This window comes from Theropithecus gelada, chromosome 5 (genome assembly GCF_003255815.1).
Source record: "Theropithecus gelada isolate Dixy chromosome 5, Tgel_1.0, whole genome shotgun sequence".
In the NCBI taxonomy this organism is placed as follows: domain Eukaryota; kingdom Metazoa; phylum Chordata; class Mammalia; order Primates; family Cercopithecidae; genus Theropithecus; species Theropithecus gelada.
The window spans coordinates 66,399,258-66,414,955 of record NC_037672.1 but is presented as its reverse complement, the minus strand read 5'-3'; the positions used below and the strand labels follow the sequence as shown (position 1 = coordinate 66,414,955).

At 40.6% G+C, this 15,698-nt stretch overlaps 1 protein-coding gene across 3 annotated transcripts in view; it reads right to left on the bottom strand.

The window, feature by feature from the left end:
- The window catches only part of CDKL2 (cyclin dependent kinase like 2), a 51,656-nt gene extending 39,663 nt beyond the window's left edge, over positions 1–11,993 (bottom strand). For all 3 annotated transcript variants that reach the window (XM_025386218.1, XM_025386217.1, XM_025386220.1), the window contains exons 1-2: positions 11,329–11,993; positions 6,984–7,180 (exon numbers count right to left, since the gene is read on the bottom strand). In XM_025386218.1, the coding sequence (XP_025242003.1) occupies positions 6,984–7,151 (168 nt within the window). In that variant the 5' untranslated portion in view covers positions 7,152–7,180; positions 11,329–11,993. The remainder of the gene's footprint in view (positions 1–6,983; positions 7,181–11,328) is intronic.
- Positions 11,994–15,698: the final 3,705 nt, after the last annotated feature.

Here is a 15,698-nt window from a genome sequence, read left to right as displayed (position 1 = left end):
AAACACAAGATAAAAAGAGACTGTAAGCAAGAACTTTGAACTTACTAAGGAGGTCCTGGGCTGGCAGTGTGCTTGTATCAGACAGAAATCAGAACTGGGAAAATTTTAATGTAAATACTTGTTCATTACAAAGGGTAGTCAATAACTAAAGGGGGTAAAAGAAGACTGTAAGGGATATGTTTAAAGTAGCAAATACAGGAAGCCCCATTTTTAGGGCTGAAGGAAAGTGCATAGTGCACAAGATGGAACTAAAAATCTGAAAGAGCCCCCAATAACCACCAGACATTTAGTCCTCTTTGGAAATGGCCCAGCAGCCACAAAAATGTAAAGACTACCAATAGTGAAAAAATTCACCAGAGCACACAGGCCAGAGATGGTTTGTAGAGTGGCCAGCAGTTGGTAGAGTAACTCACCAGAATGTGCCAAGTAGGCCAGAACTGGTCCTTGAAAGATGCTGAAGTGAGCTAACAGACCTCCCACATGGTGATGGGCTCACAGCTGTATTTAAAAAAAAAAAAAAAGCACACTAGAAGCTGGAAGAAAAGCCTCTTCCTCTTGCTAAGGACTGACAGTGTCTTTCCATGCCCCCTATCTGTTGACAAAATCTAAAATCAAATCAGCTGGCAAAAAAAGAGAAATGTTTACAGAGTCCAGCTCTAATATCACAAAGCAGGTAAAAAAAGGAGTGATTTGGAGTTGAGAGACAATAAATTGTTTACTGGCACAGTGCTCACAAACATGGAAGAATGAAATAAAAATTGTCTCTGGAGAAAAATAATTTTACCTTAGCCTCAAATTATTTTTAAAAAATCTTTCAGGACAGGTGGCTCCCACCTATGATTCTAGCATTTGGGGAGGTTGAGGTGGAAAAATTGCTTGAGCTCAGTAGTTTTAGTCTGGGTAACATACTGAGACCCTGTCTCCACAAAAAATAAAAAAAATTAGCTGGGCATGGTGGCACATGCCTGTAGTCCAAGCTCCAAAGCTACTTGGGAGGCCGAGGCAGGAGGACTGCTTGAGTCTGGAAGATTGAGGCTGAAGTGAGCCATAATTGCACCACTGCACTCCAATCTGGGTGACAGAGCAAGATCCTATCTAAAAAATAATAACAGGCCGGGCGTGGTGGCCCAAGCCTGTAATCCCAGCACTTTGGGAGGCCGAGACGGGCAGATCCCGAGGTCAGGAGATCAAGACCATCCTGGCTAACATGGTGAAACCCCATCTCTACTAAAAAATACAAAAAAATAGCCGGGTGTGGTGGCGGGCGCCTGTAGTCCCAGCTACTCAGGAGGCTGAGGCAGGAGAATGGCGTAAACCCAGGCGGTAGAGCTTGCAGTGAGCTGAGATCCAGCCACTGCACTCCAGCCTGGGCGACAGAGCAAGACTCTGTCTCAAAAATAATAATAATAATAATAATAACTAAGATAATAATAGTATTTCAAAGATAAGATTCAGCACAAAATTGAAGATATGCAGGCATACAATGAAATAAGACACCATAAGTAAGAAATACCAGAAAATATCAGCAATTGAAACAGATACAGAATGACTTCAGATATTGTAGTTATCAGATATGGACTCTTTAAAAAAGAAAGCCAACCTCAAAAAACGGAGGGAACTTAAAACCATAAAAAGTAACATAACAGATATGGACCCAAATAAAAATTCTAGGATGGAAAAGTATAATTACTTTTGTTGACAGTAACAGTAGACTAGGTAATTTGTAACAATTCTCCAACTGAATACAAGTAGAAAAGCTGGACAAAATGTATAACACAACTACTTGGAAGAATGAAAAAGATAATATAGTAAAAAATACCTGGGCTAGGAAGACAGAAACCCAGAAAGGTTAGCCAGGCAATTAAGGCCAAATTTTGTTTAACCCAAGAAACATATGCCACTTTAGAGGGAAGACTAAGAGGATCAGTAGCACTTTTCACCATGTTGCAGGCCTAAGGTAGCAGTGACTGACGTTCAGGGCCCATGAAAGTGAAAAGAAGGAGTTCAGTGCTGGTGAAATCTTTTCATTTGGGTTAGCCCTAAAACTCCTCAAGCTATCAGTAGTAGCTGATATGAAGCTTAGTATATGAAGCTGAATTCTTAAATGGAGAAGAGAGAAAGAATGGGACAGTGGCAGTATGTGAAGCAACAATTATAGCTGAGCATTTATTTATTTATTTATTTATTTATTTGAGATGGAGTCTTACTCTGTTGCCCAGGCAGAGTGCAGTGGCACGATCTTGGTTCACTTCAACCTCTGCCTCCCAGGTTCAAGAGATTCTCCTGCCTCAGCCTCCTGAGTAGCTGGGACTACAGGCGCACGCCACCACGCCCAGCTAATTTTTGTATTTTTAGTAGGGAAAGGGTTTCACCACGTTGGCCAGGCTGGTCTCGAACTCCTGACAAGTGATCCACCCACCTTGACCTCCCAAAGTGCTGAGATTACAGGCATGAGCCACCACGCCCAGCCTGAGCATTTTTAAAAATAACAAATTACATTATTTGATAGAAGCAAGAGCCATAAAATTAACAGACAAAAAAAAAAAAAAAAAAAAACCATACCTAGGCATATTATTGTAAACTCCTGAAAAACAAAAATAAAACCTTAAAAGTATCTAGAAGAAAATGGTTATTGAGGAACACAATAAGACTGATGTCTGATTTTTCAATACAAGCAATGGGAGCCAGCAGAATAGTAGAATTCTATCTTGAACATACTGAATGTAATTAACTGACAATGCTGAATGCTACATCCTGAGAAAATAGTCTTTTTTTCTTTTTTTTCTTAAGCGATGAGATCTCACTACCGTGCCCAGGCTGGAGTGCAGTGGCTATTCACAGACATGATCATAGCACACCACAGTCTCAAACTCCTGGGCTCCAGTGATCCTTCCACCTCAGCCCTCTGAATAGCAAAGACTATAGGCCCATGCTACCACAACTAGCTTGAAACAGTCTTTTAAACACAAAGTAGAATATATACTAACAAAAATGAATAGAACTTCTTATCATCAGATTTGCTTTAAAGAAAATAAAGGAAGTGCTTTAAGCATAAGGAAAATGAACCCAGATGGAAACTCAGAAATGCAGGAAAGATTAAAGAGTAATAGAAAGGGTAATATTAGGTATATCTTAATAACTGCTGACTGTGAACAATTTTAAAAGGGATTTAACTATATATAGAATTTAACAATATTACATAGTAGCAATAACACATATATCTGATGGGTGGAGGGGAGAAAGGAGGGGGTAACTGAAGTTAAAATTGCTAAGATTTTTGCACTGTAAAAGTACCTGTTTGAGTATCAGTAAGTCAGGTTCGTATATTACAATATCTAGAATAATTTCTAAAATACTAGCAAAATAATGTTTAACAAAATAATGTTTAAAAAGAAAAAAACCTAGAAATATGGAAGGTAACTAGGAAGATAAGTATAAATCCAAATATGTAAGTTTTATATTAAATATAAATAGACTAAACAAGTAAAATACAAAGACTATCAAACTGAATAAAACAAAAGAAACAACTGTATCTGCTTATAAGAGATATGCTTTACATCTAAAGACACAGAAGGTTAACAGGAGAAAGGATTAAAAAGTATATATCATATAAATAATGATAAAAAGTGCAAACATACTAATGACAAAGTATATGTTAAGACAAGAAGACTGGCCAGGCCTGGTGGCTCATGCCTGTAATCCCAACATTTTGGGAGGCCGAAGTGGGTGGATCACAAGGTCAGGAGTTTGAGAGCAGCCTGGCCAACATGGTGAAACCCTGCCTCTACTAAAATACAAAAATTAGCCAGGTGTGGCAGTGGGCACCTGTAATCCCAGCTATTCAGGAGGCTGAGGCAGGAGAATTGCTTGAACCCAGTGGGTAAAGGTTGCAGTGAGATGAGATCATACTACTACACTCGAGCCTGGGTGACAGAGCAAGACTCCATCTCAAAAAAAAAAAAAAGACAAGAAGACCAAGAAACAAAAGGGTTATACAATGTTCATGAACTGGATGCAATATTGTAAACACATCAATTCTCCACAAATTGATCTACATAAATTCAATTAAATTCCTAGAGTTTTTATGAACATTGGTAAATTGATTCTAAAATTTATAATTTGTATATGGAAATGCAAACAGACAAAAATAGGGAAGATAGTCTCATAGAAGAAGGACAAAACAGAAGGGATTTATTCTACCAGATATAAAAACTTACAAACTAGGCCAGGTGCAGTGGCTCATACCTGTAATCCCAGCACTTTGGAAGGCTAAGGAAGGTGGATTGCTTGAGCCAAGCAGCTCAAGACTAGCGTGGGCAACATGGCAAAACCCTATCTTTACCCAAAAAAATACAAAAATTAGCCAACTATGGTGGCACACGCCTGTAGGCCCAGCTACTCAGAGGGCTGAAGTGGGAGAATCACTTGAGCCTGTGAGGCAGAGATAGCAGTGGGTCAAGATCATGCCACTGCACTGCAGCCTAGGTGATAGAGCAAGACCCTGTCTCAAAAAAAAAAAAAAACCTACTAACTAGAATAAACATGATTGTGGGCTACTGGTGCAAGCTTAAACAAATAGACCAATGGGACAGAATAAAATCTTACCTATATAGGAGAACATGTGGCAAAAGGAATATTCAGAACAGTGGAGAAAAAGATGGTATTTTCAATAAATGTTTCTGGGACAACTGATAGCCATAAGGGAAAAGTCATAAGATTTGACTGTGTCAAACACCATTATTAAGATCAAGAACAAGTATTAGATAATTAGGAATGATAAATATAATCAATCCAAAGTGACAAAAGTAAAAGACATAGAGAATTGGTAATACAAATAGCACATATTAAGGTGGTAGATATATATATTCAAAATACATCAGATATTATATTACAAGTAAATGGAATAAATGCTCCAACTAAAAGGCAAATATTGTCAAACAGGAAAAAAGCAAAATGTAACTATACAGTTTTCACAAGAGATACATCTAAACAAAAATTCAGAAAAATTAGGGGGCCAGGCGTGGTGACTCACGCCTGTAATCTCAGCACTTTGGAAGGCTGAGGCGGGCGGATCACCTGAGGTCAGGAGTTTGAGACCAGCCTGGCCAACATGGTGAAACCCCATCTCAACTAAAAATACAAAAATTAGCCAGGCATGGTGGGGGGTGCCTATAATACCAGCTACTTAGCAGGTTGAGGCAGGAGAATCGCTTGAACCCAGGAGGCAGAGGTTGCAGTAAGCCAAGATCGCGCCACTGCACTCCAGCCTAGGCAACAAGTGTGAAACTCCATCTCAAAAGAAACAAACAAAAAAAAGCATTCAGAAAAATTAGAAGTAAAAATATGGAAAAGATTTACTATGGAAACACTAACAAAAATTAAACTAATGTATGTACTCATTAATTTCAAATAAATTAGATCTTAAAACAAAATACTGGCCAGGAGTGGTGGCTCACACCTATAATCCCAACATTGAAAGGCCGAGGTAGGAGGATTACTTTAGCTCAGGAGTTTGAGACCAGCCTGAGCAATATAGTGAGACCTTACCTCTACTAAAAATAAAAAAATTAGCCAGGCATAGCAGCACACACCTGCAATCCCAGCTACTTGGGAGACAGGTGTAGGATTGCTTGAGCACAGGAGTTCAAGGCTGCAGTGAGCCATGATGATGCTATTGCACTCCAGCCTGGAGGACAGAGTAAGACCCTGTCTCAAAAAAACAAAACGAAACAGCCGGCTATGGTGGCTCATGCCTGTAATCCCAGCACTTTCGGAGGCTGAGGCGGGTAGATCATGAAGTCAGGAGTTCAAGCCCATCCCAGTCAACATGGTGAAACCCTGTCTCTACTAAAATACAAAAAAAAAAGAAACTAGGCATAGTGATGCACACCTGTAGTCCCAGCTACTCAGGAGGCTGAGGCAGGGGAACCACTTGAACCTGGGAGGCGGAAGTTGTAATGAACTGAGATAGCGCCATTGCACTCCAGCCTGGTAACAGAGTAAGACTCCGTCTCAAAAAAAATAAAAACATCGAAACAAAATATTACTATAATAAAAAGGGTTATTGCATAATGACAAAAGATTTAACTCAACAGCAAGATAAAATAATTCTAAATATAACACACTATAATACCATTTCTGTTTTAAAAAATAAACATTAACTGAACTACAATGAAAAGCAGAAAAATCAATAATCACAAAGGAAGATTTTAACATATTCTCAGTGTTGGATAAAACAAGCATATAAGAAAAATAAATAAGAATTTGGAAGATTTGAACAACACAATTTAACATGAACTAATGAACATATATGAAATACTTTTCAAGAACAAGAGGGTTTTTTTAGTTGACTATATTCTGAACCAAAAAGCAAATATCAAGAATCAAAGAAATAAATTCTTATATGGTGTATACTCAGATCATAGGGCAGTTCTGTCACAAATAAATAACCAGGAAATAACCTAGAAAATGTCCATGTTTGGAAATTCAGAAATATACTTTTAAATAACTCAGGGATTAAGAAAAATATAACGGAAATGAGAAACTATTGTTAGCAATCAAAATTTCCAGGATACATACCAAGCTGTTCCCACAGGAAAATGTATATCCCTAAATGCGTATTTGAGGGGAAAAAAGGCTGGAAATTAGAGAAGCATCTATCTCAACAAATTAGGAAAAGGAGCTACAAAATAAACCCATACAAATAAGTAGAAGAAATGAAATAATAAAGAACAAAAATTAATGATATTCCTACTAACAAGTCATCAAATCTGGGGGTGGTCTTTGGGACTGCTAACACAGACCATAGATAGATGATTGATAAAGACACAGAAAGACACAGAGAGAAGGAATAAGCACTTTTAAAATCAGGTTTACATTCACCAGATAAATGAATTTGCATATCTAATCATTGTATTTCTTCTTATTGCCAAAAAAGGAACTTCTACTCATATTTTTTCGATTCAATATATGCATTTACTCACCTTTAGTAACTTGATTTCTCGCATTGCAATCTTTTTAACCATTTTGTCATCGTCACTTTCTAAGAATTTCTTTATGGCCACAATTCTTCCAGTATCTTTATTCCTACACTTCATCACCATTCCATAACTCCCTTCTCCAACCAATCCCAGGTTTTCATATTTTTCCATTTTAACTTAAAGTCAGTAGACACTTTTTGCTGTGAAAACCAAAACACAGAATTAACAACATTGAGTATGTTAATTTCCTCCACCTTCCCAGCAAATTAATTCTTCCCTGCTTGTCTTCCATATTACATGGCTGTCCTGTATTAATTCACAATTTCCTAGTGTTTCTATATGTAAACTACGTTTTCAAAATGGTCACACACATTAATCTATGTTTTCAAAATGGTCACACACATTTCATAATAGACAAGGCAAATGGAATTGAAGCCATTAACTTTAAATTACTAAATGTCATGTTAATGAAATTCCATATATTTTTAATTATAATAAAGCAATACTTGAGCTATCATACATAACAATTACAACTCACTTTAAAAAGCACAATTCCAGCCTGGGCAACATAGCAAGATTCTCTCTCTACAAAAAACATTTTTAAATTAGCTGGGTGTGGTGGTATATGCCTGTGGTCCCAGTTACTTGGGAGGCTGAGGCAGAAGAATTGCTTGAGCCCAGGAGGTTGAGACTGCAGTGAACTGTGATGGCATTGCACACCAGCCTGAGCAATGGAGAGAGAATCTGTCTCAAAAACAAAACAAAACAAAACAAATAAACAAAATGCACAGGCCAGGTGCAGTGGCTCACGCCTGTAATCCCAGCACTTTAGAAGGCCGAGGCGGGCAGATCACCTGAGGTCAGGAGTTCGAGACCAGCCTGGCCAACATGGTGAACCCCTGTCTCTACTAAAATACAAAAATTAGCCAGGCATGGTACTGCACGCCTATAATCCCAGCTACTTGGGAGGCTGAGGCAGGAGAATCCCTTGAACCCAGGAGGCAGAGGTTGCAGTGAGGCAAGATCACACTACTGCACTCCAGCCTGGGCGACAGAGTGAGACTCTGTCTCAAAAAAAAAAAACAGCACAATTCCTTTTCACTCAAAGATGCATAACTGAATTGGTGGGGGTTTTGTTTGTTTATTTGTTTGTTTTTGAGACGGAGTCCTGCTCTGTTGCCCAGGCTGGAGTGCAGTGGTGCAATTTAGGCTCACTGCAACCTCCACCTCCTGGGTTCAAGTAATTCTCCTGCCTCAGCCTCTGAGTAGCAGGGATTACAGGCGTGAGCCACTACACCCGGTTAAGTTTTGTATTTTCATAGAGACCGGGTTTTGCCATGTTGCCCAGGCTGGTCTCGAACTCCTGACCTCAAGCGATCCACCCACCTTGGCCTCCCAAAGTGCTGGGATTACAGGCGTGAGCCACAGAGCCCAGCCTGAATTTTGTTTTAATGAAGATCAACTTTTTTGTTACACTGGATTTAGATCCATGTTGGAAATACTTACGCACCTTCCACTTAATTGGAAAAAAAATACTTGATCACATAACAAATTAACGCAGAGCATCTTTCATAAAATATTTTTCTTTTCTTTTTTTTTTTTTTTTTGAAATAGAGTCTCGTGCACTGGCGTGATCTCGGTTTACTGCAACCTCTGCCTCCCGGGTTCAACCGATTCCCTGCTTCTGCCTCCCCAGTAGCTGGGATTACAGGCCCCGCTACCACACTCAGCTAATTTTTGTACTTTTAGTAGAGACGGGATTTCGCCATGTTGCTGTTACTACATTGAACTTAGAAAATAAGAGTAATGACATCGGTATATAAGCAGATTTTTAAAATTAAATTAAATTAAATAGTAGTAGTACCAAATACCGTGAAAGTATTTCAAAAATCCTGTTAATGATTACTCACTAATCATTAACTTCATAATTTGATAGTTGAATAATCAATTACTTCATAATTTGAATTTGTGTTCGAAATTTTTTTTTTTTTTTTTTTTTAAACGTAGTCTTGCTCTGTCGCCCAGGCTGGAGTGCAGCGGCGGGATCTCCGCTCACTGCAACCTCCGACCCCCAGGTTCACGTCATTCTCCTGCCTCAGCCTCCCCAGGCTGGGACCACAGGCGCCCGCCACCACGCCCGGCTAATTTTTTGTATTTTTTTAGTAGAGACGGGGTTTCACCGTGTTAGCCAGGATGGTCTCGATCTCCTGACCTCGTGATCCGCCCACCTCGGCCTCCCAAAGTGCTGGGATTACAGGTGTGAGCCACCGCGCCCGGCCTTGAAATGTTTTACTCATATTATATGACATTTTCTGAATAAAGGCCAATTCTAAGAGAATCTTTCTTGTTTTACTAATGATTGATGAAGGTCCAGCAATCATTAGACAAAATGTTGGTAGAGAAAAAAATTATTTCAATCCAAATACAGATAGATTTTAACTTATAAGGTTTCATTGCCATGGTATATATAAGCTATTAAACTATAACTCCAATAAGAATAAAAAATGCTGCTCTGAATCCCAATGTGGTTCCAAAAGTTTCAGGAGAAAAAAACAGTCTTTTAATAATTATATATCTAATGACATTCACAGTTGAATTTTTTTCACCTGACAATATAAAAATGTTCATTTATTAAATTTTGGAAAGAGAAAAAATTCTTGCCTAATGTATTAATTGTATACTTACGGCAATCTAAAATTAATTTACTCAGATTGTGAACTGTTTTTCCTGTTTCTCTATTGGAACAGGGATGTAAAGACAAAACAAATATTCTCTTTGTTCTAGCAAACTATGCTAATCCAATGTATACAATACGTTTTCCACACCTGACATATAATAGTTTGAGATTTTATAATATACATATTTTTAATGTAGATATAAGTGGAGAACCAGAAGATTGATCTTGAGGGGTAGGAAATGAAAACGATACCAAAGAACATCAACTTAAATTATTTTAATACCGGTTTTCAGAGTAGATTCTACTACAAACCTTTTACCGAGCAGTGTCCCAGACACTAAGTTTCCAGGCATTTGACAATTTACCTTCCATCTCACTTCCATTAACTTTTTTTTTTTTTTTTTTTTGAGACGGAGTCTCGCTCTGTCGCCCAGGCTGGAGTGCAGTGGCACAGTCTTGGCTCACTGCAACCTCTGCCCCTCCAGGTTTAAGCATTTCTCTGTCTCAGCCTCCGGAGTAGCTGGGATTACAGGCGCGTGCCACCATGCCCGGCTAATTTTTTTTGTATTTTTAGTAGAGACGGGGTTTCACCATCTTGGCCAGGCTGGTCTTGAACTCCTGACCTCGTGATCCACCCGCCTCGGCCTCCCAAAGTGCTGGGATTACAGGCGTGAGCCACCGCGCCCGGCCTTCCATTAACTATTTTTTAATAAAATATTTGTATTTGAAAAAAATTCTCCATATAATTCTATCCCTTCTTAATTTTTGTTCTCTTCCATTAAGAGAATATGTTTTATTAAGGACTAGGCTTTAGGTTTATCATATCAGTGACAAAAATAGCTTGAATCTATAACCTAGATCATTTTAAAACATTTTGTAAATGGTGTCCTAAATATTTGAAGCATAAAGTGAAAAAAAAACGACTTTAAGCATGCCTGAGGTGTTCTGAAGCATATCACAAGCTAACATTAATGCAAGTTGACTGCTTCAAGTTTATTCTGCCAACCAATTGCACATCTGGACACATCACATTGAACACACCTGCTTTTTCAAGTGGCACTGTCCACAAATACTTTAAAAGTATCACAGCCTACAAAGCCTCTTGTTTCCTGAAACGGTTACTCATAAACTATAACTTCTCATGCCTTCTACTCTTGAATGGAAAGGCAATACAAACGAAGAAGAAACCTGGCCAATGGGCAAAGAAACCTGGATGGTTCTAATACCAACAATTTAGATAAAATATTTGGAGAATGCTAATTTTTTATTTCGTTTAAGACAGATTGAAAGGCGGGAGCGAAGTCTTACGCCTGTAATCCCAGCACTTTGGGAGGCCGAGGTGAGCGGATCACCTGAGGTCGGGAGTTCGAGACCAGCCTCACCAACATGGAGAAACCCTGTCTCTACTAAAAATACAAAATTAGCCAGGCGTGGTGGTGATGCCTGTAATCCCAGCTACTTGGGAGGCTGAGGCAGGAGAATCGCTTGAATCCGGAAGGCAGAGGTTGTGGTGAGCCGAGACTAAGCCATTGCACTCCAGCCTGGGCAACAAGAGCGAAACTCCGTTTCAAAAAAAAAAAAGAAAAAAAAAAGAAAAAGAAAAGACAGATTGAAATCTTTTATAGGTCAAAGAACGAGATAATAGAAGCTTTAAAAAGTACTTATACTTACCGTTTCTTCAATCCGTTCGCATAGAAAGACCCAAAGGTTTTCAACTTGGAAACAAATTTGAGGTGAAATGCATATCGCTCGCAGGTCCAAAAGATGCTGCCTAGCAAACTAGCAATTCCAGCGCTGTTGTGATTTCTTCTGCGGACGCAGTCACGAGTCCAGGGCGAAGCAGGCAGGGAGGCAGGTGGGCCTCCGTCCGCAGCAAGCTCACACTTAGGAGGACCTCGGGCCGCATGCTGTCGTCGTCAAGGCAACGACCTCACTCTGTCCCCAACCATAGGCACAAAGTCTTGGGAGAGAGATACAGCACAGGTCAGAATGCGTTCACGGCAGGCATCAACGCCTGTGAAGGCCAAGGGCTAGAAGCAATTAGCTGGGTGAGAGGCAGCACCTCCCAGCTCGTAAGGCGCCCAGTACCTGGAGTCTGGGAACCTGCACCGCTCCAACTACCCCTGGGCGAAGGCGTTGGCCGCGGAGCTGGAAGGGGGCGGTTCCTCACCGCCCCGAGTGCCTCAGGCCTCCCTTGTTCTGATTGGCCGAGCCGTGTCGTCACGAGCCATGATTGGTTCAGGGCCAACCACCCCGCCCCTTCACCTAGGGCTCGGCCCAGGTTCTGCTCCCTGACACGCAGAGGCCCTGCGTCCCCACACGTCTTGGTTCTCGTCAGGAGGCGCCTTTCTGCCTTCGCCAGGGGAAGGAGGCGATTGTGATGCCCACGCGAAGGGTAAAGGTGGCGGTTATGTAGGACTGCGAAGACTATGCAAAATGCGATACGGTTTCCCTCACAGCCACGCCGCTGGGCAGGGGAGGGCCCAGGCCCCCTGAGTCGGGAAGGCGCGGCCTGACCGCGATTCCAAGCTTCCTTTCCGTTCTGGGCGGTGGGGCCAGTGTGAGCCAGGTAGGAGATGACGGTGATAGTCTAGGAGGTGATGATTAGTAGGCGAGGCAAGTGGAAGAAGGTAGGTGATGACAGACCTGATGTTAGGAGGGACCTTGGGGAGGCCAGTCTGGCCATTGAAAGTGAGGGAAAACACTTTGAGATGGAGGAAGGGGAAGAGAGGGAATGAGTGGAATGGGAAAGTGCTGGGATGGCTGGGGATCTGGAGGACACGCACAACACCCGCGTATGGCAGCCAAATGGGGTGGAGTTAGGGCTTGCGATAAAACTTGCCTTAAATGCAAAAATGCAGCTCAATCCATGACTGAGCAAGACTGGTAGGTCAGAATCATGCACAGGCTTAAATCACACAGGAACAGAGCTTTCCCCATTTTCAGGGGATCTGAGGCAGCGAGGAGGCCATAAGGCCAGTAATATTTTACTTTCAATCATGATAACTAAACGTTTCGTGATCATTTTGGTCTCTAAACTACTTTGATTTAGGGAATAGAGTGTTCTGGATAGCAGACAAATGTCTACCATATACCCTAGTCAATATTAAGGTATTAATAATTAATGTTAAGGTATTGATTCTTTCTTGTACATTAAGAAATAGACATTCTTTTTATAGTCTTTTGTGAGTTTGGTTAGTTTGCATTAATCTCCCAGTGGTTAATTACCTTGGTCAAACTGCTTCAAATCTAGTTCCTGAACCTTAATAATTGAGAACCAGACCTGAGGTCTAGTTATGTCTTTGAATAGAATTATTTGGTCAATTCAAGATGTGAGTCTTAATGTAGCAATTAGCTCTATCCTTATCTGTGACCAAGTTGTGAGAAACCTTGTCCCATTTTGGTACCTCTATAGGCTATAAGAGACTCTGATGAACTTCTTTTGTATGGGGGTAGATTCAATTTTGTTGGGCCTGAGGCTCAAAAACAAGAGCGCAAAACGATTTTACTTTTGCAATTTTATAATCATATGCAACCATATAACCTTTTAAGGCCCCTTCATGCAAGAGGCCTAGAAGCTTAAACGGTCCATTCATACCTCACAGGGAACCAAAGGAAAAAGACTGAAAATACTGGATTTGGTGAACAAGTGATGCTTTAGAAAACTATTTCAGCCAGATGCCCTGGCTCATGCCTGTAATCCCAGCACTTTGGGAGGCCGAGGTGGGCGGATCACCTGAGGTCAGGAGTTCAAGACCAGCCGGGCCAACATGGTGAAACCCCGTCTCTACTAAAACTACAAAAATTAGCTGGGCATGGTTGTGGGCGCCTGTAATCTCAGCTACTTGGGAGGCTGAGGTAGAATTGCTTGATTCCCCGAGAGGCTGAGGTTGCAGTGAACCAAGTGCACCACTGCACACCAGCCTGGGTGACACAGTGAGACTCTGTCTCAAAAAAATAAAAATAAATAAAAAGAAAACAATTTCAATAAGAACTGAGTTTGAAAGCCAGTTGTAGAGGACAGAGGGTATTAAAGACTTACACATTCTGGCCATCTACAGGATTGTTATAGAGAAGGTATTATGTAGAAACAGGATTGTGTTACTATTTTTTCTTTCTTTCTTTCTTTTTCTGAGGCAGAGTCTTGCTCTGTTGCCCAGGCTGGAGTGCAGCAGCACAATCTCGGCTCACTGCAACCTCCGCTTCCCAGGTTTAAGCCATTCTTCTGTCTCAGCCTCCCAGGTAACTGGGATTACAGGCGCCCACCACTATGCTCAGCTAACTTTTTTCTATTTTTAGTAGAGATGGGGTTTCGCCATGTTGACCCGACTGGTCTTGAAATCCTGACCTCAGTTGATCCACCCGCCTCGGCCTCCCAAAGTGCTGGGATTACAGGCGTGACCCATCGCACCCAACCTATTTTTTCATTTTGAAGCGGGAAATATTTATAGGGAAAAAGACTAGAGAGAGACCTTAAAGAGGCAAGAAAAGGACTAATTAATGAAAAACCAAGGAGAGGTACTGAAGAGTAGGTAATACTGTATGAGAAGGGGTTAGGCTTGAAGAGGTTTAGAGAAAATGGAAAAAACTGAGAAAAGTGTAGCGCATACACTGCGGGCCCAGGTCATCTCAGTAAAATAACTTTATTTTTGGATAAAAAGGTAATGGTGAGATAGAGGATTAAGGATTTGAGAGCAGAAATACGCTAGAATAGTCACGAAGTCATTTTGATATAAAAGGAACACAAAATAGTAAAAATGTGCTCACTTGAGCCTGAACACCATGAATTTACAGTGAACCAACTGACACTGGTGCCCAGAATTGGGCAACCCCAAAGGAAAGAATGGAGAAAACAGATGGTATATAAGCCATCTCTTTTAGAGAACTGATAATGCAACAAGATTAAACAAAGGAGTTAAGGAATTTCAGAACAAGGATCACTGAGAAAAAAAAGTGAATCAAAGATGCTGGAGAAAATACCACTAAAATTGCTTGCCATGGGCTCCTGCTAGATAGGAAGATAAATTTTGACAGCAGTTAGCTAATAAACTGAAAACAAGCCAGGCACGGTGGCTCACACCTGTAATCCTAGCACTTTGGGAGGCCAAGGCGGGTGGACCACAAGGTCAGGAGTTTGAGACCATTCTGGCTAACATGGTGAAACCCCATCTCTACTAAAAATACAAAAAAATTAGCTAGGCGTGGTGGCAGACGCCTGTAGTCCCAGCTACTTGGGAGGCTGAGACAGGAGAATGGTGTGAACCCGGGAGGCGGAGCTTGCAGTGAGCCGAGATCGTGCCACTGCACTCCAGCCTGGGCGACAGGGCAAGACTCTGTCTCAAAAATAAATAAATAAACAAACAAACAAACAAACAAACTGAAAACAGAGGCACCAAGGGTCTGGAAGTCATCATAGGCATGAAGAATAAGTTTAAGAATAAGTTTAAAGGCACAATATAGGAGGAAAAAGTTATCAGAGAAAGCAGTTTGTGTATTCCAGTTGTTGGAATTGGCACAGGATGATCAGTTCTAAAGGGTGGAGTATTTGGCTGGTTCTTGGGTAGCTGAAGTTGAGTGGAAAATGTCATTGAGTTCAAAGAAACTTGAGGTTACAGTATGAAAAGTTCATTAACATGAACTACCCAACTAGGACTATAGTGGAAGAGGCTGAGAAAGACATGATTCACTGAAGAAAGTGAAAATGTTCCAAAAATCTAAAGAAAACAGTATGGGAGTGCATGAGGTGGATGTCAAGAGAGGACAGCTCGAGAGATGGCAATAGCAGTGAAATAAATGTGAAATAGATTAAGGACCATATGACCCAGCAATTCCACTTCCAGGTATTATAAGAGAAATAAAAACATGTTCACGTAAAAACTTACACACAAATGCTCACAACAGCATTATTAATAGCCAAAAAATATATATATATATAGAAAAAACCCAAATGTCCATCAGCTGAGGAATAAAATGTGGTGTATTCAACTTAATGGAATATTACTCAACCATAAAAGGAAGTGCTGATACATGATGGATGAATC